We start from the raw sequence: 26,358 nt of genomic DNA on the forward strand, positions 1-26,358 counted from the left end.
AAACAAGCATCAGAAATTAAAGGAGGTAAATATAATCATTAATGGATACTGGGATGAATTAATTATGTGAAGGATGAGGAAAAAATGTAACTATATGTGAACAGAAGCAACATCTGAATATCTGTAAATGAGAAAGAAAAGCAGACACAAGCATCGATTATCATTATCAGCAACCGAAATATGGGATGTACAACAACACCTGGAATAAAATAACAAGAAAGAATATCAGGGTCTCCTAACATTCAGTTAGGAGAAAGACAGTGGGCACTCTAACAGTATAACCAAGACTGTGTGCACACCCTGCTCCATGGTCAGTCACCCACACGTTGCACCAAGGACATAAATGTGAAGCTCAGAATAAATTATTCGAATTAAGGATATTTGCCCAAACTTCATTCCATTGCTTCTAATGTAATGAGACCTGAGGGAGAGGATAAAAGGCAAGGAGGAGGGAAATGGAAAAAGAGTTTGATGGGTTAGTAGCAGGAAGACGTAAATAGCAAACCTGAGAAAGAGGTGAATATCATAGTGAAACTCCCTGGGGGGACCAGTAGCCCTGCTGGATCATGCCTGTTTTGGGGATCATCAAAAAGCAGATACAAAACCATAGCTAAAACAATCTAAATAAAATGGTGGCAGAGGGCTACAAGATATTTGAGGAAAAATCTAACTTCATTTTTTGTCCTTTTTTTGGCACATCTAAATCACAACTTGACTTTTAAGGACAACATAGGAGTTACGAGATAGGGATCTAATCATATGGTACCCAGATTAGGTTTTTGTTACCCTGGAATTTGAGGAGAGGGAGCAGTCCATGGATAGGCTGTAAAACAGCATGTCTGAGCAGGGTGCAGCATGTTGCCGACGTGCAATTTAAAACAGGTAGCTCATTCCATTCAAAAGTCTGAGTGCCTGCCGTTACAAAGCCGGTGAAGGAGCTGGCTAAATTGGTTGGGATAATATTAGGCCATTTCTCTTGAGCTCACAGGAGATAACTCAGACTCTGAAAGTCCTAGCCCCCTCCCCAGTACCCTGGCACCCCTCACACACTTTGACAAATTATGGATTATTCCATGTCCTCACAATAACCATGTGAGGACAACTAAGTTACAAACTTGCCTAAGGCCTCCTAGTCAGCAGTTTCATTGCTGAGTGGGGATGTGACCCCAGATCTCCCCCATCCGAGTCCACCTCTGCCCTCCCCATCCACTTTATTACAGTGAGACTCTTAGGGCTTTCCTAGATGAAGCTTTTAACCCACCACTTTACCATGGCTGCTGCTTCCAGATTCTTTGTGGGATTAAGATCGGATCCTCTACACATGTTGTTTTTTGGGGGGGGGGGCTTCTCTGCCTTTCTGTATATTCCGCTACATAACCTCCAAGAGGTGCTGTGGTATAGTGGAATTGCCAACTCCAATAGTGCAATTCCACTATACCACAATTCTGCCATTCTCCAAAATACCAGACTTTCTCCAATCAACCCCCCCCCCCCCACACACACACATAAAAATGCTTGGAAAGCACGAGAGGGGCCCTGGAGGATGACCTCATTTAAAGTACTTGCAAATCATCATGAGCTGAGGAATCATGAGAGCACAATACATGCCTCATGTAGAAAAGAGAGGATACTGCACAAATAAGTTATAAATATTAACCACTGGAAAAATCTCCTTACAGAGGCTTATGCACACCTCCGGGGCCCTTCCTCAGGACCCAACTCTTCCTCTCTCTCTCCTTATCTGATATCTGCATGTAGAACACCCACTTTACTCATGAGAAAGTAACAAGTGAAACGGTGGCAATATGCAGTCTTTAGGAGCTACATTAGGCTCCTTCCATCCTCCAGTCAGGCCAGCAGGAACAGGGGCTGGGGTAGCAGCTGGGTTACTTGCTTAAATCTGTTGTTTCTTGGCCAGTCTGGTGATACTGGAGGAGCACACCAGAGTACTGTTGTGTGGCCACAGAATGATATCTTGGGCCTATCGGGGAGCCAAAGGATCCAGGTTCAGATCCTGATGTGGAGAGAGTGGACTTGCCAATATGGAATGGCTGGGCAAGTGAGGCATGAATGAGAGTTGCCTGCTGCCCATGCTTTTGGAGAAAGCGGAAGTGGTTTGCTGCAGCAAGTGATGCTCGTGGATCATGGGGGCAACAATTTGGGCCTTCTGAATGGGAAAGTACTAATCCTGTGGGCGAACACCGACTTACAGGCGAGATGGCCTGAGATCCAGCTCATTTGGTCAGAATTGTTGCCCAAGAGAGTTTGGAGGGGGGGGACAGTGGCCCAAGGTGTTCGGGTCAACAGAGAATGAAGGCAGCATTGCTCAGGGGGCTGGGCAGTTATTTGCCTCACCTGGAATTGCAGGTGTTCACTGCAACACCTTCACAGGGCGATGGTATTAGCCTAACTGGCGCAGGTAATTATATATTTTTAGGGATCTGCAGTGGGGCCTGTGTAATTCAGCAGGTGTGTGCATGTGTGGGGGGAAGGACTACATGAGGCTTGTCCTTTTCTTTGGCAGGGCACTGTGTGTAAGGCACAAGTCACTGGTGAGCTCCTGGAGGCACCAAACAGTGGAAGGGGATTCCTGTGACTTGCCCACCAGGGTTTTGGGATGCAGAAGCAGAGAAAGTAACCCCCTTTCCAGCTGGAGTAGGCCATGCTCTTAAGAGCCATGGGACCAGAGGGTGGTGTGGCTCAGGAGGGCATCCCCTCGACACTTAAAGTTGTAGCACCGTCACTGAAATCAGAGCTGGGTGAGGTTTTGCTAACATTACAATGTCTGCACAATTAGTTCCATTGCACATCTCCCTGTTGTAAATTATAAAGTTCTGGCCCCAGTTTACCCTAGTTACAGTGTCTCACCTCTTTATTTCTGAGTGGGGGCACAACAGTTAGTTGCCAATCGACTGTTACACTACAGCATAATGAAGAAACAGAAGACAGGATGAGAGACTGCAGATCAGAACAGGCATCTGTTGCTGGACAGCAAAGTTCCACTGCCATGTTGTGTGTCCCCACTCAGGTTCTTTGGCTCAAAAGATTCCATTTTGGCCGGAAAGGAAAGCTAGAGAAGACGTAGCTAAGCAGGGCAAATGAAGCTTGAAAATTTATCACCAAAATCTTCTACTGGCATGGACAACGAGGTGGCCACACCTAATATTCAGATAGCATGGGAGCTTCTGAGATCATTAGATGCTAAACCCTCCTTTGGTCCTAATGCAATCAAAGCTTCACTGTAACACCCTATTGACTGGCCATGGCGAACCCCGATACTGTAAGTGATTTTTCCAAGTACGGTGTACAATTACACTACACTGTAAGTCCAGATGCCTTGCTTTTCTTAAGTGATTATCTGTTTTGAGTCTACCTGGAAATCGTCCTTTCAGGATCACCCTGCTGCTCAATAAGCCTTGTTGTCACTGTAACAGTCCTGGAATACTAGAGTTTCTTTGAGTTTGTGCCTGCCTTCCATTGCATTCTCTTTTCTTGCAAGCCTCCTTCAAGTCTTGTCCCTAAGCCTCTCCTTCCCTGAAGTTTGTGAGTCCTGTACCCTGAGCTCCAGGTTGGAAGCCCATCCTTGCACCCTTGGATCATTGCCTCCTTTCTCAGATAAAACTAAAGGAAGGGCAGGCAAATTTCTCTCCCTCTTCACATTTCTTCTAGCTAATTGCTTTTTTAAACTGCAACATCCCTCTTGCCTTCACCTCCTCTGAAGCCAAAGTCACATGCGCAGTTGTACTACTCAACTCACAACCTCTCCTTCTCTTCCTCTCTCCATTCCTGGAAATACTTTAGCAGTTCACTGTTCAATTGCTGTTTTGTTATACTTTCTCAATAAAACATTTTGTAGAAAAGCTCTGATCTAGTTTCTGTTGTCTCCTGAGTGGCTTACTTAAGCACTCCACTATCTTGACTAAACTATTCCAGTTACACACATTTGGCTCCCTTGTGTTTTTATTAGAGTGCTAGTTTGGGGGCCAGCTCTACTGGACAAACAGCAACCTGTCCTCAGGCAGAATAGAGCTAAGGTCTCATTAGGAAGCAACTTCTCTAGCACAGTTGACTAAATTCCCCCCAGATACATTTATTTATTGACAATATTTATATACTGCTCCACATCAAAAGATTTTGGAGTGGTGAACAACAAGATAAAAGAATAAAACCGCATAATTAAAACAGTTAAAACATTTTAAAAGAACAAATTCTGAACTTAATAAACCACGGCTGGTCACTCAGGGAAGGCCTCTTGAAATAGCAATGTCTTCAGGAGGCACTGAAAGCAACACAACGTTAGTGCCTTCCTGGCCTCCAAAGGCAGGGAGTTCCACAGGAAGGGGGCCACAACACTGAAGGCTCTTTTCCTGGTGGACTCCAACCGGGCCATAGGTCCATGTGGAACCACCAGGAGGAAGCCCTCCGATGACCTCAGTGACCGGGCAGGTTGGTAAGGGAGAAGGCGCTCTCTCAGGTATCCTGGTCCCAAGTTGTTTAGGACTTTGTACACTAGTACTAATATCTTAAACCTGGCCCAGTAGCGAATAGACAGCCAGTGGAGATACATGGCCCAAGGAAGTGTGGCAACCCTTTATTCTTAGTGGCTGGGGTCCACTAATAGAAAGCAGGTTTAGCCCCTATCCCAGTCATGTCCATGGGTAAAATCTCTTAACTTTCTCACGCATAAATGAATAGTTGCCATTCACTTCAATTAGGAAAAAAACACTGCATGTTATTGCAGTGAGGCCAAAACCCACCCTCCACCACTGACACTCCAGTGGGTGGGTGGCCCCCACCTACAGGTATTTAGTAGGGGATGCAATCTGTCTCTGTACACAGCAACCCACTACACCCCTCCTAGGGGCCTTTTCAATATGCAGGCTTCCCTCCACACACAACCCATCATAATGATGAGTATTTTGCCAGTGCACTAATCATACAGAGTGCTTGCTGAGTAACAAGCTATTGACCCTGATGTTCACATGCATCAACAGTGAACTCTGTCAGACTGATTTAACAAGCTGCAGCACTGCTACAACTGACTGAGTCTGTAACCTGTAAACAACAGTGAAACTCTTCCTACACATGGTAATAATATATATCCTCTAGCTCCCCATTTAAAATGTTTAGTCACCCAGGGCAACCCAATAACTTCTTTTCCTTTTGCATCCTCAAGGTATCTGCCAGGCAGCTTTGATTATGGCAAGATATTTGCTGTGCACGACTGATGTCTAAGGCCAATTTGGGCCACTTCTCCAGTTATAAAATTAACTCTTTCTTAGGCTACAATCGTAAACACCCTTACTAGGGTGTAAGCCCCACTGAACACACGGGGACTGACCTTTGAGTAAACATGTACAGGTTTTCAGTGTTAAGTCATGTGAAATGGAAAATAACAGAGCCATTGTGCCCTTGAGATCCACTGGCTGAGGGACTATAGGATTTGGCAGAAACCCTGCTATGTCAGCAGAAGACTAGTTATGCCACCCTGACAAAGACTTCGGTGGAAAACCACAGATACACTGGCAGAATAGCTAAAATTGGATGAAGTTGTGGGTGGAAAGTGAGTAGTACAGATGAAGAGCACACATACACCATATCCTATATTCCTACAGATTGCAGCCATGTTGATGGCACAACTTTACAGACCTGGTGCAGAGGATTTCCCTCCCATTCACTTCCACTGCTGCAATATTGACCATGCTACCCACATCCCCATGAGAAAGCACAGGCTATGGTTTAACTCAGCTCTGCTCACAGCATACCACCATCAGTATGTAAACACTGCAAAGGGAGGCCATCACTCAGATGAGAGGGAGCACAGCACGGGGTTATAAATCCCTAGCCTCATTTTGCACACACCTACAGCTCATGAGGAGGAACTATCAGCCTGTCTCCAGAACACACATAGGAACTTTAGCACATTGCTAAAACTTCTCTTCCCACAGCCCTCTCAGGTGCTGATCCCCAAAGTGCAGCGACTCGCCTTGGGCCTCCAGACACGGACCCCCAACACCAAACTCCACTTCAGGAACTGGAGGGGCCTGCACAGAGCACCCCACAGAGTGCAAGGGAAGGGAGCAGCCAAGCTACAAAGTAGATCTGCTGCAAAAGTCTCCTATATCTCTCCACACAATCTTGCTGTATGTGATTACAGTGACTTCTCCGAACTATGTCAGTCTTCCCCAATCTGATGCCCACCAGATGTTATGAACGACAACTCCCAGCACCCCTGACTATGGGCCATGCTGGCTGAGACTGATGCGAGTTGAAGCCCAACACATCTGGAGGGCACCAGGTTGGGGAAGGCTGACCTATGTTTTCCAGGCAGACTTCTGCAGCATTGCGTGCTCCATGACAGGCAGTTATGCAACAGACGAAGGTGTTTCTAGCATGTAGCCAGCACTTTTTACCCTGCTGTCCCTGGAGCCACTGATCAAGGCACAGCTGCCCTGCTGGAATGACTGGTTGGCAACCCTACCACATGCGTTTTCCTTCCAGGATCTCCTCCATCTTGGATGCTGATCAATAAAGGCTTTGGCATTGCCACATGTGCTGTGTCTTTGTTGCAGGGAAGTTGTGGATAAGGATCCCCTTCTCCTGTCCTAGCATGATCTGGCCTCAACTGGCCTCGGGATGGGACTCTGAGGAGGGTGGACAGTTGCCCCTCCTCTGTCTGCTTACTCAGCTGGACTGTGACAGAGGCAGGCTTTTCAGGGTCCACAGGTGGGATAGGTGTTGTTGCCAGGGTATATGAGGCAGTCATTTGGAGAGGGGGAGGGGAGGGTGGGGTAATGAGTCCTGCTGGGATGCTACATGGTAGGGCTGAACTGGCTGGGCAAAATTGCAAGCTGGCGCATCTCACCCCTCACAGCATATTTTGTGTAGAGGATTGTTCTGTACATGACCTATCTCTTTTAAAACCATTCATCCATGCATTTGGAGATATTGTTTCTCAGTGTAAATAGTTAATGTGCAAAAAGGTCACAAAAGAAACCTGCCTTTGATTTTTTTTGGGGGGGGGGGGAATGAGGAAGTCATATGTTTAGTAAAGGACCTGCTAGCAAAATACTACTTTCCCTTGTCCTTCCTCCCCACCCCCACCCCCTTTGATTAAACATGTTTGTGTGCATTTTGGAAATGTATGCATTTTTCTTTGTGCACTTTTCAAATGTTTGTGTATCATCAAACACATTTATTTTGTTTTGCAGAACACACTGCAAACTCAGAAATGTATGGATTTCTGATGGCAAGTGGTGTTCAACTCCACATTCGTGTCTGAGAGGTTCAAATTGGTTAACCGTTTTTTTAAAAAATTGATGGAGTCAATTTCTCACACATCCCTAACTGGAACAACCATGAAGTTAACTCTTAAAGGAATAGTAATCTTTTACCACATATTCCATACACCACAAGAAGAAGATAGTTGTAGTACCTTATGCATGCGGAGATGTTTGCTCACTGCTGTTTTAACTTGTCTCTTATTTTACTGGCATCACTGCCCTTATCATAATATTAGCAACTTCATAGGACTCATCAGGAAAGGGATCCCTATGTTCTAGAATAGGTATGAGGAGACACCAGCCTGCAGGGGTTCCCCATCTGGCTGGCCATTTTCTTCCCCAGTTTCTGCCTCCACTCTACAGGCAGGGAAAAGCTCTTATCTTCAATCAGTGACTGATCAAAGATAAGAGCATTTCCCTTTTCAGTGCTGAAAAACAGAGCTGATAAAGACCCCTTCACAGCTGATCTGTATGGATCACCTGAGGAGGGGACTGGGAACGATGTGCATGTGTATCTAAGAATGGTGTGTGCGCATGTGTGTGTGTGTGCGTGCGTGAGAGAGAGAGAGAGAATGAATGAATGCTGTGCTGGTAAGGGGGTCTGTGTCAATAGTTGTGAGGGAGTGAGGTGGTCATGCCCACTGCTGTAATGCAGCCCCCAGGAGGTTTCATGGGTGGCAATCTAGGCCTTGGGCTGAAAAAGGTTCCCAACCCCTATTCTAGAATGATTGCATTCAGCTTTGAAACCTTGGTGGATACTGTGTGGACAGTAGCTGCGCTGTCTGCAAGGAATCTCTTTGGTGGGGGAGAGAGAGGGGTGTGATCAGTATTCACTTTGCTTTTCACATTGTTATCACTCACTGTTTACATCAGTTAACGTAATTCAACCTTTGCATGACATGTATTTCTGAACTGCACAAATATTCTTTTGGAACTGCTCGATTTTGTGTATCATTGAACATTTTAAATAGCCCTGCTACAAACCATTATAAAGATGCATTTTGCCAGCTGGTGATAACAAAACATCATTCCAATATCAGCTCTCACTCAGTAGTGCAAAACAACACAATCTAGTGCTTTTGCCCTGGGCAATTGTGCTAAGATGTCCACTCTACAATAGCAAAAACAATTCAAACCAAAAGAATTACTAGAGTTCGAACAGAAGACATCAGCAAAATCTCTCGCCTCATAATCTGGTTTGTATTTTGTGCCTTCAGTCCATCAACTTCTTCCAGTTGCCTGAAGCCTTAATGGCAAAATCAATAAAAAAAAATCAATAGTGAACAATCACCCAAGTAGTTTTGAGACAGCTGTTGGGAACAGGGCCAAAAAAGCCATTAGGACAGCTATGAATATTTCTCTTCATCACATTTCATCACATTTAATGTAATGAGTGGATATGCTCTTAAAAGCATTAGAATGGCTAATTCATATTCTTTGAGCATCACTGAACAATTTGTTCTTTATCAGAAATAATATGGAAGAAGGGAGTTGGCCTTAGCTGTTTCCAATATCACTCAAAAGACTCTGGTGATGTACCTCATAAAAGGACAAAAGGATAATTGTTCATCATACTTCTGAAGAGAACATGCCAGCTGTGTTAAACAGTATTCCCAGCAGCCATGTTCTAATTCCAGGGATATCGTCTTTGTTTAGGCAAATTCTGGGGACAGAAGTCCACTGGACATTGGGCAGCTACTGAAAATGGCAGCACCATGAAGAGTTCTCCCCACCTCTCCCTACAATGTTTAAGGACACTTTTCCATCTTATCTGGAGTGCTGCCCCAGGAGGCTGTTCCAAGTGGTCCGCAGCCTGGTCGGTCCTGTGGCTCCGGAACCACTGGAGCATTCTAAGGCCTCCTGTGAGGCTTTGGCAAAGGTTTTTTGCAGATAAAATTGATCAGATTAGGTGTGTTACTCTGCACGCTGTGGATACAGTTAGTGAGCAAGAGGCGGCCTGTGGCAAACCGGTTTTGTGGGATCGGTTCCAGCTTCTTCCTCCTGATGAAGTGGACAAAGTGCTTTCATCTGTAAGGCCAACCACCTGCTTACTTGATCCTTGCCCATCTTGGCTCATTATGAGCTGCAGAGAGAGACTGGGTGAGGGGATCAAGGCGGTGGTGAACGCCTCCCTTGAGGAGGGAGTGATGCCATCAGCCCTCAAGGAGGCAGTGATAAGACCGCTCTTAAAGAAGCCCTCCTTGGATCCTCAAGTTTTGAACAACTTTCGCCCAGTCTCAAATCTGCCATTTTTGGGCAAGGTGATTGAGCGGGTGGTGGCGGTGCAGTTGAAGGCACACTTGGAAGAAACTGATTATCTAGACCCATTTCAGTCGGGCTTCAGGCCTGGGCATGGGACAGAAACGGCCTTGGTCGCCTTGGTGGATGATATGAGGAGGGCTCTGGATAGGGGTGAATGCTCCTTCCTTGTTCTCCTCGACCTCTCAGCGGCTTTTGATACCGTTGACCACGGTATCCTCCTGGACCGCCTGGAGGGGTTGGGCATTGGAAACACTGTATTGCGGTGGTTCCAGTCCTTCCTCTCTGGCAGGTACCAGAGGGTAGCACTGGGAGAGGAGGTTTCGGACCCGTGGCCACTTACTTGTGGGGTGCCACAGGGTTCCATCCTCTCCCCGATGCTATTTAACATCTATGTGAAGCCACTGGGGGCTATCATCAGGAGGTTTGGGGTGCAGTGTCATCAATATGCGGATGACACTCAGCTCTACCTCTCATTCAAATCTTCACCAAGATTGGCCGTAGAATCCCTGTCCAAATGTCTGGAGACGGTGAGTGGCTGGATGGGGAGGAATAGGCTGAAGCTGAACCCTGACAAGACCGAGGTACTTTTGGTGGGAGACAGGAGGAGGCTGGGGGATGTTGACCTGGTGTTGAATGGGGTACAGCTACCCTTGAAAGACCAGGTCCGCAGCCTGGGGGTCATTTTGGACTCCCAGCTGTCCATGGAGGCTCAGGTGTCAGCTGTGAGCCGGACAGCGCTGTATCAACTCCATCTGATACGGCGGCTGCGCCCCTACCTTCCCGACCATCTGCTCCCATCGGTAGTACATGCCCTGGTCTTCTCTCGTTTAGACTACTGTAATGCGCTCTACGTGGGGTTACCCTTGAAGACGGTTCGGAAACTGCAGCTGGTACAGAACGCGGCGGCTCGCCTGATTAAAGGCAGCCGCTGGCGAGATCACATCACTCCAGTGCTGAAGGAGTTGCACTGGTTACCAGTTGTTTTCCGGGCCAAATTCAAGGTGTTGGTTTTGACCTTTAAAACCCTATATGGTTCCGGCCCAGCCTATCTTAAGGAGCACCTCCAGCAACACCAGACAGGCCGCTTAACAAGATCAGCCTCGGAAGGCCTTCTCTCTGTCCCATCAGCCAGGACAGCTAGACTGGTGGGGATGAGGGAGAGGGCCTTCTCTGTGGTGGCCCCCACTCTGTGGAACTCCCTCCCTAGGGAACTCCGTCATGCCCCCTCTTTAATGAGCTTCCGTCGTGTATTAAAAACGTGGTTGTTCAGGCAGGCATTTGGGGTGGGTTAGGGTATTTTTTTTAAAAAAAAATTTTATGGTAAAATTTTATTGTTTTAAATTGTTTATGGTGGGTTGTACATCGCCCAGAGTGGCTGGGTGACCAGTCAGATGGGCGATTAATAAATTTAATAAATAAATAAATAAATAAATAAATCTGCCTGCCCTCTTTCCAGATAATTTACTGATGGCGGTGGGGAAACAAATCTGACTAAACCTTATGGGAGAAGGGAGACAATTTAACACAGGACTACAATTCTCAGGGGGAGACATATCACAAATAGTCCCATTTTGAATTTCTTCATAGCAGATGACAATAGTTCCCAAATCTCACATCACTTCTACCTTACCCCACACTAGTCAATCTTGTGACAAAATGAAAAAAGTCCCAAACAGAGCATTTAAAAAGTGTTGCCCTTTTTGTCTCTATTCATGAGCACACATTGCATTTTCTCCAATTCCTCTCATGTTCTCTGATCTCAACCCCCCTCAAGCTCAAAAGACAACACAGATAGGGTGGAGCTGTTGTTTGAGGAGTCATCATCCTCCATTCTGGGATGGTCCAGGCCAAAGGACATTGCCCTGCCAGACATCTCGAATTCAGAAGAGCTATCCACTGTGGAGCCCCTGTCACCACTGTAAAAACCAGCAGTGACATAATAAGGTGGCTGCCCTTTAAGGGCTCAGGCAGCAACTCGGAATGGGGCACAACTAATACAGGACCAAAACAGCCAGCCGTCATAAGACCTCAGATGGATTCTGCACCTTTTTTCAGATAATAGCTCCCATTAAGTGTACGACAGAGTTCCAGCCAGCATGGCTCTGTCCAGGGTCCTGATAGTCACGGTTGAGAAGGGGTTTTGCACTACAGAGTTATATTGTAAAACGTTACCATCCTGCACAATCACAGTCACAATCCTGTGAAGAAACTGCAGTAGCATGCAAGATTTCCCTAAGCAGGTGGAAATACTTGCATCTCAGCTAAGCAGGAGATTATACCCACTGAAACTGTTAAGAGGGGCCATGTATATGGCCCTGAATAGTAACAAGAGTGACTCATTGTTGCCTAAGACTCAACAGAGGATAGAAATGATGGTGGTCCCTTTAACATATGATAGGCATACCAGTAAAATTCGTGATATTATAAGAACATAAGAAGCACCAAGCTGGATCAGTCTGTCTAGTCATAGAATCATAGGATAGTAGGGTTAGAAGGAGCCTGCCTATAAGACCATCAAGTCCAGCCCCCCTGCTCAATGTAGGAATCCAAGTCAAAGCATCCCTGACAGATGGCTGTCCAATTTCATCTTGAATGCTTCCAGTGTGGGAGAGTCTACCACCTCCTAGGTAATTGGTTCCATTGTCGTATTGCTCTAACAGTCAGGACGTTTTTCCTGATGTTCAGCCGGAATCTGGCTTCCTGTCACTTGAGCCCATTATTCCGCGTCCTGCACTCTGGGATGATCGAGAAGAGATGCTGGCCTTCCTCTCTGTGACAACCTTTCACAGTCCTGCATTCTGTTCACACAGTCATCAACCAGCTGCCCTTGGGAAACCCACAAGCAGGACATGAGTGCAACAGCACCCTCCCACCCATGTTCCCCAGCAACTGGTGTACATAGGCTCACTGCCTCTGGTACTAGAGGTAGCACATAGCCATCAGGACTCATAGCCATTGATAGCCTTCTCCTCCAGGAATTTGTCCAATCCCCTTTTAAAACCGTCCAAATTGGTGGCCATCACTGTGTCTTGTGGCAGTGAATTCCACAGTTTAATTGTGGACTGTGTGAAGGACTTCCTTTTATCTGTCCTGACGCTCCTACCAATGCCACCATAGGATGACCCCAGGTTCCAATATTATGAGGGAGAAAAATGTCTCCCTATCCACCACACCATTAATAATTTTGTACACCCCTTACTCACCTCTTTTCTAAGCTAAACAGAACCAGATGTTGTAACCTTTCAACACAGGTGAGTTGCTCCAGCCCCTTGATCATTTAGTTGCCCTTTTCTGCCCTTTTTCCAACTCTACAATATCCTTTTTTTAGGTGCACACAGTATTCCAAGTGTGGTCACACCATAAGGGTAGTATGATACTGGCAGTTTTATTTTCAATTCCTTTTCTAATTATGCCTAACATGGAATTTGCCTTTTCCACAGCAGCCACATACTGGGTCAACATTTTCATCAAACTGTCCACCACAACCCCAAGAACTCTTTCTTGGTCATTCACTTCTAGCTCACATCCCATCAGCATACACGGGAAGTTGGGATTTTTTGCCCCAACATGCATCACTTTACACATGCTTACACTGAACCGCATTTGCCATTTTGATGCCCATTCTCTCAGTTTGGAGAAATCACTTTTTGTTTTAACCACCCTAAATAATTTGGTGTCATCAGCAAACTTGGCCACCTCACACAATAATGGGCACAATATTTTTATCTAGGGTTCTTTAACTGTAATACCAAAGGAGTAATATGCTATCATATGCCCTTGTAAAAAAAAAAAAAGTATATGTGGGAATGATGACAAAAGCTATGGAAGTCAGGATTTGTGAACATAAAGGCTGCAGAAGAAACCAGAGGATGAAAGCCCCTGTTCTTCAGCATTTCCTCGAATGTGGACATAATCTGAAAGATCTAAAGTTCTGCTATTTCAAAAAGGGTGAAGCTCAAGGACAGCAGCTGTACTATAAACTATTACAGGAGGAACTGCATTGGATCTATATCTTGAAGACTAAATCTCCAGTCAGCTTAAATGAGAAGATGGACACGATGGTTATGTGCTAAAACAAATGAGTAACAACAGTGCTATGTATACTGTTTGAAAAATTGATAGATGTTTGGTCATTATGTGTTATGTAGTGCTTTTGAAAACTGGATTATTTTGAAAACTGGAAAATTTTCTAGTAATTCAGTAATTTTCAAGGAAAAAAATGGGTGTATTTAGGGGTGTAACAGGGAGACTGCCAGGAAAAAATAGTGTGTGCACATCATGTGCAACAATGCTCTATCATGCCACTTTCAACTCTATAAAAAACTACTGTATAGCTTACATGCCTTTCACTATCATAGTATTTTGCTGAATTGTTCCCAGTTCTTGGGAAACTGTGGCTAAGAGAAAAAACAGGCATAAAAATAGATGTTTGTTATAAACCAAGAGAAGAGGGAAGTCCCCAGAACATATGTTTCCTTCAGGGTAGACAAAAAGAATGAGAACAAACAATTATTTGTTTTAATTATTCGAACAAAGAATGAGAACAAACAAGAATGGTATTATGCACAAATATTTACAAACTATCACAAAGATGCATGACAAGAAGGTAAATTATTAAAATGTACCTGTGAGTAGCCAATTATCTCTCCATTTTCATCCAGTACGTTAAAATTAATTATTGGACCCTGGACTTCTGGGCTGTTGAAATCCGTATCACTGTAAATGCGCACAACAGGTGCTCCATTAACATACTTTAATGTAGAGAGAACTGTATAGGTGTAGTGAGCTAAAGCAAATGTATGTTGTTTTATGTTCTCCATTCCACCTAAAAAGGGGGGGGGGATAAGATAGAACTTATTTTGGTTTGAACCGTTTTCACTGGAACATAAAAAGAATTCCCTATAATCAAGCACTACTCTTTTTTTAACATTTTCCAGAAAAATTCACAGCAGGCCAATATGCTCTCTGGGCAAAACTGGAATCTCCAGGTCACTTGGTGACTTGCATGCGAGAATGAACCATTACAGATCTAGCACCAGACACAGAATTTTCACATTGTCTTACATAATCTCAAAAGGATTCTTTTCAGTAGTCAGTTCATATATTCAGGTACAATCTGATTTGGGAATTCCTTGGTTTATGTCAGTCTAGATAAAGAAAGTGTTTTTGTGTTGTTGGTTAACTCTAACATAAGTAATGAACAAACAAAACCTTTTAAAACAGCTATTATAATACATTAATATTGTAGTAGTTTCCATATATAACTAAAACCTAAGAATGAAAAAATAAGTAACAACCTTAGAAATTAAGTACATCTGATAATTTGTATATCTGACATAATATCCTCTTAACAGGTGTCATTACAAATATCTTGAAGCAAAACTACTACATGTGCCGTTGTCCCTATCACAAACAACACAAAAAGCTTTTCTTTATATAAACTGGGAAATTCCCAAATCAGAAGGGGCCAGTCCCCTTATCATTTATGACAGCCCTCTTAGGAACAGTAACGTTGCATTTTTGAACCAATATGTGAACAGAAACTCAGTTATCCTTCGCAATTCACTTCTCCGAATCTTACAATGAAGTTTTCGAATAAAAAAAATGCATACAAAAATGTGTATATTAGCAAAAATAAAGTTTTAAAATACATTATATTAAGGAAATTGCTTGCAAAAAAATGTTATGTTAGGCAACATTGTGTGAAGTAGAAAAGCAAACATTTTTAAAAAAAATTTAAGAATGAGAATTGAAAAATGAGAAACAGAGAAACTGAAACTGAGTGTTTCATCCAGCCCTAATTAAGGCAGCTTAATAGGTATTGCTTTTCTGCAGCTTTTCACAGTACAACATTTATTTTTCAAAGGCATCATCCTAGGATTGTAATACAGCTGTTCCCATCTCCACCCCCCATGGTTTGAAATGAAGCACGCTACAAGACCACACTAAAGCTTTTCTGTTTTTTTCTCACATCTGCCACACATTTTTCTCATTCTTGACTTAATCTATCATAGGTAAATTAAAAATAGGTCAAATATGCAATGAAAGCACCTATCTGCTCTAATTTCATGTGTATGGTAGAAAGACACACACCATATTCACCCAGCTCTAATTGAGTATGTAATTCCTCTTTGGTCTCTTTCTCTCTCTCCATCTCCTCAGCCCTATATTATGGAAAGCAAAGGGTTAATCCTCCCATTCAGGATGGTACGCCTAGACTACATCTGAAATGTTTTCAGTTTCTACCTTAATTAACAGAAGGCTTTGGGAAATTCCTCAAGTTATTTTGTTGAAGATCTAATTTGCACTCCTCTCCTTATGGTCAAGGGTATTAGCTACCTTTATTCTGAGTCAACTGTAAAGAAGCTTCTAAGGAATTGTGGTCCTTGATCAATCACTAGTATTTCCACATGAAGATTTTTGAGAGATGAACAAAGAAGGAGTATAATCTAGCCTAAGTGAAGCTGTTTTGTTTGGTTCAAGCTATAGCCTGATTACAAAAGCAATCAGCACACAAAACTAGTGATGAATCAAAGAAACTGGATTGTTTATCTGCAAAGGATGATCATCTCTCTGCACACATAGGGATACACAGATTATTAACAGAAACACAGAGTTTCACTGCAAGGAGCAGCTCCAGAACAGGTGGGAAAAGAGGACTTTTAAACCATGGAGTTCAGCAACTTCACAGTTGCACAAAATCCATCTCTCCTCCTTTCAATAGTTAGTCTACTGAAGAAAGCCCACAAACTTGCTCATTTCTCTTTCTATGTTCCACTACCAAATTCTGTCCTGCAGATCAAAAGGAGCCCCCCTGTTCCCTCCATGTTCTCCACAAGCAAATTGTAATTCAATGTTTAGAATAATCACCTCTGTCATTGTTAATATATTCTAATCATTCATAAACTCTTACCTCTTGAATGCTGAATGCTAAAAGCAGCTTTACTGAATTCCTAGTTTTGACCACATAAGTCCTTAAAAAAATACACAGCTGGTGCATACAATTTCTTTGTTAAACGGTAACTAGAGGTGATAAAATTAAAGCACATTGAACACGGCATATAGATTTTGTTGTTGTTTATTCGGTCAGTCGCTTCCGACTCTTCGTGACTTCATGGACCAGCCCACGCCAGAGCTTCCTGTCAGCCGTCGCCATCCCCAGCTCCCCCAAGGTCGAGTCTGTCACCTCCAGAATATCTTCCATCCATCCTGCCCTTGGTCGGCCCCTCTTCCTTTTGCCTTCCACTTTCCCTAGCATCAGCATCTTCTCCAGGGTATCCTGTCTTCTCATGATGTGGCCAAAGTACTTCAGTTTTGCCTTGAATATCCTTCCCTCAAGTGAGCAGTCTGGCTTTATTTCCTGGAATATGGACTGGTTTGATCTTCTTGCAGTCCAAGGCACTCTCAGAATTTTCCTCCAGCACCACAGTTCAAAAGCATCTATCTTCCTTCACTCAGCCTTCCTTATGGTCCAGCTCTCACAGCCATAGGTTACTACGGGGAATACCATTGCTTGAACTATGCGGACCTTTGTTGTCAGTGTGATGTCTCTGCTCTTCACTATTTTATCAAGATTTGTCATTGCTGTCCTCCCAAGAAGTAAACGTCTCCTGATTTCTGGGCTGCAGTCAGCATCTGCAGTAATCTTTGCGCCTAGAAAGACAAAGTCTGTCACTGCCTCCACGTTTTCTCCCTCTATTTGCCAGTTATCAATCAAGCTGGTTGCCATAATCTTGCTTTTTTTGAGGTTTAACTGCAACCCAGCTTTTGCACTTTCTTCTTTCACCTTCGTCATAAGGTTCTTCAGCTCCTCCTCGCTTTCAGCCATCAAAGTGGTATCATCTGCATATCTGAGATTGTTAATGTTTCTCCCAGCAATTTTAACTCCAGCCTTGGCTTCATCAAGCCCAGCACGTTGCATGAAGTGTTCTGCATACAGGTTGAATAGGTAGGGTGAGAGTATACAACCCTGCCATACTCCTTTCCCAATCTTAAACTAGTCCGTTGATCCATGGTCTGTTCTTACCGTTGCTACTTGGTCGTTATACAGATTCCTCAGGAGGCAGACAAGATGACTTGGTATCCCCATACCACCAAGAACTTGCCACAATTTGTGATGATCCACACAGTCAAAGGCTTTAGAATAGTCAATACAACAGAAATAGATGTTTTTCTGAAACTCCTTTGCTTTCTCCATTATCCAGCGGATATTGGCAATTTGGTCTCTAGTTCCTCTGCCTTTTCTAAACCCAGCTTGTACATCTGGCAATTCTTGTTCCATGAATTGCTGGAGTCCACCTTGCTCTTGAGCATTACCTTACTGGCAAGTGAAATAAGTGCCACTGTTCGATAATTTGAACATTCTTTGGTGCTTCCCTTTTTTGGTATGGGGATATAAGTTGATCTTTTCCAATCTGTTGGCCATTCCTGTGTTTTCCAAATTTGCTGGCATATGGCATGCATCACCTTGACAGCATCATCTTGCAAGATTTTAAACAGTTCAGCTGGGATACCGTCATCTCCTGCTGCCTTGTTATTAGCAATGCTTCTTAAGGCCCATTCAACCTTACTCTTCAGGATGTCTGGCTCTAGCTCACTGACCACACCATCAAATCTATCCCCGATATTATTATCCTTCCTATACAGATCTTCCATATATTCTTGCCACCTTTTCTTGATCTCTTCTGCTTCTGTTAGGTCCTTGCCATCTTTGTTTTTGATCATACCCAGTTTTGCCTGGAATTTACCTCCGATGTTTCTAATTTTCTGGAAGAGGTCTCTCATCCTTCCTATTCTATTATCTTCTTCTGCTTCCGCGCATTGCTTGTTTAAAAATAATTCCTTATCTCTTCTGGCTAACCTCTGGAATTTTGCATTTAATTGGGCATATCTCCCCCCGATCACTGTTGCCTTTTGCTTTCCTTCTTTCTTGGGCTGCTTCCAGTGTCTCAGCAGACAGCCATCTTGCCTTCTTGGTTTTCTTTTTCTTTGGGACGTTTTTTGTTGCTGCCTCCTGAACAACGTTGCGAACTTCTGTCCATAGTTCTTCCGGGACCCTATCTACTAAATCTAGTCCCTTAAATCTATTCTTCACCTCCACTGCATATTCATGAGGAATATTAGTGAGCTCATATCTAACTGATCTGTGGGTCTTCCCTATTCTCTTTAGTCTGATTCTAAATTGTGCAATAAGAAGTTCGTGATCTGAACTACAATCAGCTCCATGTCTTGTTTTTACCGACTGCATAGATGTCCGCCATCTTTGGCTACAAAGGATGTAGTCAATCTGATTTCGGTGTCGACCGTCTGGTGAAGTCCATGTATAAAGTCATCTCTTAGGTTGTTGGAAGGGAGTGTTTGTTATGCACAGTGAGTTGTCTTGGCAAAATTCTATCAGCCTATGTCCTACTTCATTTTGTTCTCCCAGACCATGCTTGCATGTAATTCCAGGTGTCGTTTGACTACGCACCTTAGCATTCCAGTCTCCTGTAATGAAAATAACACCTTTGTTTGGCGTACTATCCAGTAGGTGCTGCAGATCCTCATAGAACTGATCTACTTCTGCTTCTTCAGCATCTGTGGTTGGGGCGTATATTTGGATCACTGTGATGTTAAATGGCTTATCCTGAATTCGAATTGAGATCATTCTGTCATTTTTTGGATTGTATCCAAGCACTGCTTTAGCCACTTTATTATTAATTATGAAGGCTACTCCATTTCTTCTGTGGTCCTCTTGTCCACAGTAGTAGATCTGGTGGCCATTTGAGGTGAAGTGGCCCATTCCAGTCCATTTCAGTTCACTGACACCCAAAATGTCTATACTGAATCTTGACATCTCCCCAATAACCACATCCAATTTGCCCTGGCTCATAGATCTTACATTCCAGGTTCCTATGGTGTGTTGATCTTTAGAACATCGGATTCATCGTTCACCACCAGCACCATCGGCTGTTAGCCGTCCTTTCGGCTTTGAGCTAGTTGCGTCATCACATCTGGGGCTAGTTGAACTTATCCTCTGTTCCTCCCCAGTAGCATTTTTACCATCTTCCGACCTGGGCGTCCCATCTTCCAATGGTATACCGACATATCTCTGGTTGTACCGATCCATTTAGTTTTTATGGCAAGAATACTGGGGTGGGTTGCCGTTTCCTTCCCCAGGGATCGTATTTAGTCTGACCTCTCCGCCATGACCTTCCCGTCTTGGGTGTCCCTTCACGGTTTAGCTCATGATGTCATTGAGGTGCTCAAGCTCCAGCACCACGACAAGGTAACGACAGATTTACATTATCTCAAAATTTGTCATCCCAGTGTATCACAAAAAGAGACCAGTTTTCCATAAATTAATTTTATGGAAACTTCCATTTCCCATTTGTATGAGGTTTGTAAGTTTACTGAGGATAATGATCTCCTGAATTACTAAAAGAGTGTGTTTGTTTGCAGGGGGCCACACCTTGTTTCTTCCGGTAACTGTTGATTGCCATTTAGCTGCTGTGAGCAAAATCAATGAAAACCTATTCTTCAAAATGCCCAATTAATGCATATAAGAGATAAGGTATTTTGGAATATTTGCGAAATAGTCCAAAAGTTGTGTTCTAAACACACCCCTTTCAAAAGTTATGAAAAAGTCAGCACTTTGTTGTTTACACACACACACACACACACACACACACATTTTCATCAGCTAGAATCTGATTTAGAATCACTTTCTACAAACCTAAAAGTTCCAGCATAGCCACCTGACAAGAAGGATGATAACCAAAGATTTACAGCAAGACTTCAAAATCCAACTTGTTATTCACAGAGCAATGCTAGATGAAAAGCAAATGGTTCAGGATTTCAGCTCAGTTATATTAAGCCTCTTATGCAATTCACTTCAAAGAGTCATTGAGATTTTGCCACAAAGTGGTTGATTAGGCTAACCTGAAAAATGAAATATGCTTTCTAAAACTCCAGACTAGCAGTCCTAGTCGGAAGTAGAAGCGGGAGGATATAAAATTAATTGTTACCCATTTTTGACAGAAAGCAAGATCATCTCTATTTTTATCTTTTTTTCCCCAAAGTCGATGAATTGCTCCTGAATTGTAAAAAGAAATATTGATGCTGACCTGTCCACAGGCTAACTCCTCAAGGACAGCGCAGCAGTGTTGATATAAAGGCAATGACCCATGATCAGTAGGATTTTCCATATATTTATGCATCCTTTAGAGAGGCACCTTTGGGGAATTCTTGGGTCTGTATCAGGATGAATAGATTCTTGATCGCTAATAGTTGCTAATTGTTTACTGGTTGACAATAGAAGGCTCCAAAAATGGCACCACTTTGCCCACTCTCTCTCATCCCACTCCCAGAAAAAGACACTAATCAATTAAACACAGAGAGGAAGACAACAACCCCTCACAAGCACATAGAAACAGATGTGACACTGCGGTTCTCGGGGGGCTACTGTTGAGGAAGTGAGAAGGAACCTTCCCTGCCATAACGGAGCCCTCAGCAGCAGGAACATGCTCCTGGGTTTCTCAGCATATCTGCATCTTTTCTGTGGGTGGGAACACAGCTGGGGTGGCGGTTATGTTGAACCAAAAAACTGGCTGGTGGTAAAAGTTTAATCAGCTCTTCCCCTTTCTCCCAACTGTCCTGCTACTCAAGCTTCAGAGGCTGCTTTTGGTAAGAAAAAAATGGAGCAGGGGAATCATAGATGATGGATCTTCATATGTCATATGGATTTTAAATATCTAGTAGGTCTGTCATGCTTGGGTTTTTAACAGTGTTTTCACAAATGACACCAAAAGAACCTTTTGAATCTCCGATGCTGGTTATGTGCACTTGTGAATATTGATAATGCAGAAAAGAAACGGGGCAAGAAGCACTCTCCCCTCCCCACTTCCCACTCCAACTATCATTCTTTAACATTTCTAATCTTTGAAATGAAGATGTTTTTAATGCCCTGAAAGAAGCTTTACATACAAAATGAATTGAACCATTTAATCTCACGAGATGCTTCCATTTAAAGAAACTACTAACAGCATGAAAGAACAATGTTGCTCTTCTTTTCTGAACTTCAGTATTTGTTTTAATGTGCTCTTAGTGTGAATAGTTTTCCAAGGTCTCTGAAACATTTAGCACATGGGTTGGCAACACTGTGCCTGCCAGGACCCTAAGTGTGCCCCCCCCCGATCCCCTTTGGATTCCCTTTTCCTCCACCTCCCACTGGAACTGTCCTTCCCCTGTCACTGCCATGCTCATCTCCTCTCTCTGCCGCCACCCCCACCTCCTTCTCCTGCCCCAATTTTCCTCCCTGCTGCTGTCCTCACCTCCTCTCATCTTCTGCACTTACCTCCCCGCCCCCGCCATGGTGCTCACCTCCTCCTTTCACCCAAGATTTCCTTCCCCCCACTGTGCTCACCTCCTCCTCCTCCTAAATTTCAGGCAGGCAGGCAGGCAAGAGGAGACGGTGAGTGCAGTCTGGCGGTGGCCAGCGCCTGTGGACACTTTCTCAACATGTGAAATGTGCTTTCATTCCCAAGAAGTCTGCCTACCCCTGATCTAGCATTTATGTTCCAACAGCCCATCATGGACCAAAGCTGCACATAGAATTGCAGTCAGCTGCGTTCACATTCATTCAGCATGTTCTTTCAACCAGCCTCCTCTGGAGTATATTCACTCTCTGAACAGCTTTTGATATGTGCATGTGTGACAGGAATGTTTTTTTTATGTTGTAGCACAGCAAAATATCAGAAGACATTATGCCTCAAGAAGCACATCCGCACTACAAACTCATACAGATTTTCTTTTTACCAGTTTCGTGAAGCGACTCTGTAGGGGAGGAAGAGGAGGAGACAGAGGCGGCGGCAGCTTGGCCATTACTTTCACATGTGCTTCAGGGGGAGGAACAGTTGTGTTTCTTTTCTTTTAATCCTCCCTCTACTGGGTGCAGCCAGTGACATGCCCATCCACAGGGCTTTTGTTTTTGTTGGCTGGTCAAGTTCACCGGTCCCTCCCACCCACAAAGCAAGAAAGCCGGCACCGCTTGCCACATTGTGATGTGCACCACCTCCCAATGACTTAGGAGGCTCTCCAATATTAATAAACAAGTCATTATACCCAACGTCTGCTCAGGTAGTATTACTGTCATATTTCCCTGGCTAAGCTGGGATCACCTTTGATCTTTATAAATCGGAAGACAGTAAGCAAGGTCAAGGATGAGGTGTCATAGGGGAGGTGCGTGACGAAGGACAGCTAAAATCACGCCACAGGATCCACTGAACATTCAAAATGGAGTTTATTTATTCACAGGTTAAAAGGCAGGGTTTACAGATGAAAAATATGGATCAACATGCAGAACATATCCTCAGGAAGAAAAAAAACAAAGTCACTATGAGCCCTGACTAGCTACACTTCTAACTCTGAGGTCGTTTAAAGGGTAGTGCAACTATATATGTGTGTGACTAAAGATCCAGCACTGTGGATCACATGGAGAGTCCCCAAGGTAGAAGAGGCTCTCTGCTCCAGGCAGTCTCCCTCCATGTACACAGGGCAACAAGAGCGACAGAGGGGAGGGGCAGGGCTGGAGCCCTCCCTCCCTCACGTGTTTAAACCAGACGCTTTTATCGAATGCGTGATTAGGGCTTCAGACAGGCATAGATCGAATCCACCACCTTCCTTCTCCCTCTCAGGTGAACTGCCTAATGGTCAAATCTCAGCAATCGATCCTCAACTGCCAGAGAGGCTGTGGTCTCTGGTTCTGCCATGGAGGCGGGGCCTCCCTATTGACAGACAGCTCCTCAAGCTCAGCTGACAAGCCTGCCAGATTGCTTTGTTACAGAAAGATAGTGCCTTCCCTCCCCCCCTCATAAACCACTTTGAATATTGTCCCCCCACCTCAAATTGGCAAACTGCCATCCTAGAATTTGCTCCCTGCAAATGGTATGGTGAACTGGAGAAATGCATTTCGCAACAGCCCTCACAGACAGGGCAGTTTTTCCACATCATCGTACACATGCCCAGTCCTAATCCCTCCCATGATACTGAAAGAGCTCTTAGTGGCTTGAGCAGGACAATTTCTTCTCTCTCACCCCCATTTTGTTTGTATCCTCCTCAGTTAACACCTCATTATTTTATACAGCCTGGGAGCTACAAATCCTTGTCAGGCCATTTTGGTTGTGTGTGTTTTAAACATCCTTTTTCTTTTAATTTACAAACTTAAATTTTCCTGCATACTTAGGGAGCCCCCCAAATATGTACCTTATTTTTGGCCAGCACTATAAGCTATAAGGGGCTCAAGAAGGCCAATTCATACTTCTCCCATTCAAATGGGAAAACTACACAGTTCGAATGGGAAAAGTACACACTTCTGTGTGCATTTTTCAAAAGTGTGCACTTTCCCCCACTAGCTAAATTATGGAAATGAATATTTTTGGGGAAATGCACATTTTAAAATGTGGGAATGTGCAAACATGTCTTTTAAAAAACACTCCCATTCCCAGGACAAGCCTGGATGATTTGCAAACTGAAATTAAATTCTTGTACAAGGAGAGAAGAGGAGCCTTGAATTAATTCTCACCTGGAGAGGTGATCAGCACAGTCAGAACAGAATTCTTTTTAGGCAAGTTGAAAGACTGATATGCATGGTTAGTGAATGTATAGCACCTTCCTGGTACACTAGTGTGGAGATGGGGGGGGGGGCAGGGGCTAATTTGGTCCACATATTAATGTGAACTTGTCTAACTTGTGCTGCCCAAACCAATACGTGACCTGAACTGCAATTATCTTCCAGTATTCACACTTTTCCCAATTTTGTAATGCAGTTCTCCAACATAAAAATGCATCCAAAATTGCATATATTGGGGAAAGTACACGCTTAAATGTGAACATTAGTGAACATAACTCACAAAAATGCATTGTATTAGGGAAACCTGCTTGCAAACGTGCATATATCAGACAGAATTGTGTACAAAAATGATTACATTACAATGAATACACACATTTTCATGCTGATTTTTTTAAAGCAACTTCCAAATTGATATAGAAATTGAACAAAAGCTTAAGTCTAGAAAAACTAAGAAACTGGGGGAAATTGAAATTGACAGATTTGTCCATCCCTAGAGTGTGGATTATTTCACAAATTTGATGCCATTGATGGTTCTTATGGGCAGAAACTATTCAGTTCTACTTCCCACTGCTTTTTGACAACACTTTGTCCTCAATGCAGTATTTTTTTTACACATTTCCTCCTCAATGCAATAGTTTTCTATACATTTTCCCAAGCTTTAATATTAGTTTCAACGTATCAGCCAGTTTCATTTTAATTGTGCTTCCATTGCAATCATTTCCTAAAACAGGATTTAATCCTGCTATTTATCACTCAGTGTTTGATGTCTGAGTCACATAAATACATTACGTTTGAATGTAGGAGAGTACTTGGCATGAATAATTGGAGATACCTGCTGGAAATCATTTGACTGAGAAAAAAAATCATCTACCTATGGGGAATAAACTGCTACATTATTTTGGTTGCTATTCACAATTTGGTAATCACATTATAAACTTCTACTAAGAAATGAAACCATAATGTGCTTTTCCCTGCTTCCCAAGGGCACACTTCCTTTTTCCTTGCCTCCCTTCAGAAAGTGGGATATCAAACTGAAAAGCTGACAGGAATACATAGTTATGCATTCATCCTCAATTTATTAAATAATCCCACTTTTTGAAAGCACTTTTACACTGGAATTAGCATGGACCTTTTAAGAAAAAAAATGTGCTGTATTGGACTGGGATGGCCAAACAAGAATGACATCATCATCTTTGGAGAGTTTTAGCCACAGATACAGATGTCTATGGATGAATCTCTGGGTTCTCTGATATCAAGGAGCTCCCTCACTGCTTTTCAAGTATGCCTCACAGACCTTGACCCTAAAATCTCCACCTTGCCTGGGAAGACTGACCAGGATCAGCCAAAATGAAAAAAAACTGCAATTAGTTCTTGCTGATCACTAATCTAACTAAATCGCCAGGACTGATCCTTGCTGGTATGCAAAAGTACAGGAACTCTAAAAAATGCAAATGCCTCTTTGATTACCTAGTCACCAGTCTAATCCAAGGAATGTGTTTGTTTGTTTGTTTATTTATTATAGTTATTTATAAGGAACATTCTGAATTGGCAAGGCCAGATCCCTGGCAAGTGAAGAACTCCATGCCTAAAGCATTATCACTACTGGTAAATACATGAGCAGTAATTATTTTTATTTATTATTTATTTATGTATTTAAAACATTCATATCCCGTCCTATATCATTCATACCCCGCCCTATATCACCCTATATCTCAGGGTGGTGTACAGATAAAATCAATTTAAACAATGTCAAAAAATGAATAATTTAAACAGCTAAAGCATATTAAACCACTAAACAAGCTACTAGCAATTTCAAAATCTAAAGCAATAAAACAGTTAAAACTGTGCACAACTTTAGGGAATTCAATTAGCCCTCAAAGGCTACGGTAGAAAGCCATGTTTAACTTGGCACTGAAACAAAACCGACGTCTGCGCCAATTGGGCCTCCAAGGGGAGGGCATTCCACAACTGGGGTGCCACAGCAGAGAAGGCCCTCTCCTACGTCTCACCACAGTGCGTGTCTTGCACTGGTGGGACACAGAGGAGGGCCCCTCCAGCAGATCTCAATCCTTGGGCAGGCTTATATAGGGAGAGGTGCTCCCTCAAATATTGTCATTAACAAACATTAAGGCTGAGAACCTCCATGGAGGTTCTCCTCTGCTAACTCCTGTAGCGCCCAAGGTAGAGGACAAGTGTAGAGGACTG

The 26,358-nt window shown here is 43.5% G+C and overlaps 1 protein-coding gene across 1 annotated transcript in view; it reads right to left on the reverse strand.

Moving 5' to 3' along the window:
• MOCOS (molybdenum cofactor sulfurase) overlaps nt 1-26,358 on the reverse strand; it is a 175,657-nt gene that overhangs the window by 60,880 nt on the left and 88,419 nt on the right. The window contains exon 6 of the mRNA XM_084857561.1: nt 14,171-14,370. Coding sequence (XP_084713687.1) covers nt 14,171-14,370 — 200 coding nt within the window. The remainder of the gene's footprint in view (nt 1-14,170; nt 14,371-26,358) is intronic.

The sequence above is a fragment of the Heloderma suspectum genome, chromosome 5 (assembly GCF_057233095.1).
Source record: "Heloderma suspectum isolate Gila_16-S chromosome 5, 16-S_ref, whole genome shotgun sequence".
In the NCBI taxonomy this organism is placed as follows: Eukaryota; Metazoa; Chordata; class Lepidosauria; order Squamata; family Helodermatidae; genus Heloderma; species Heloderma suspectum.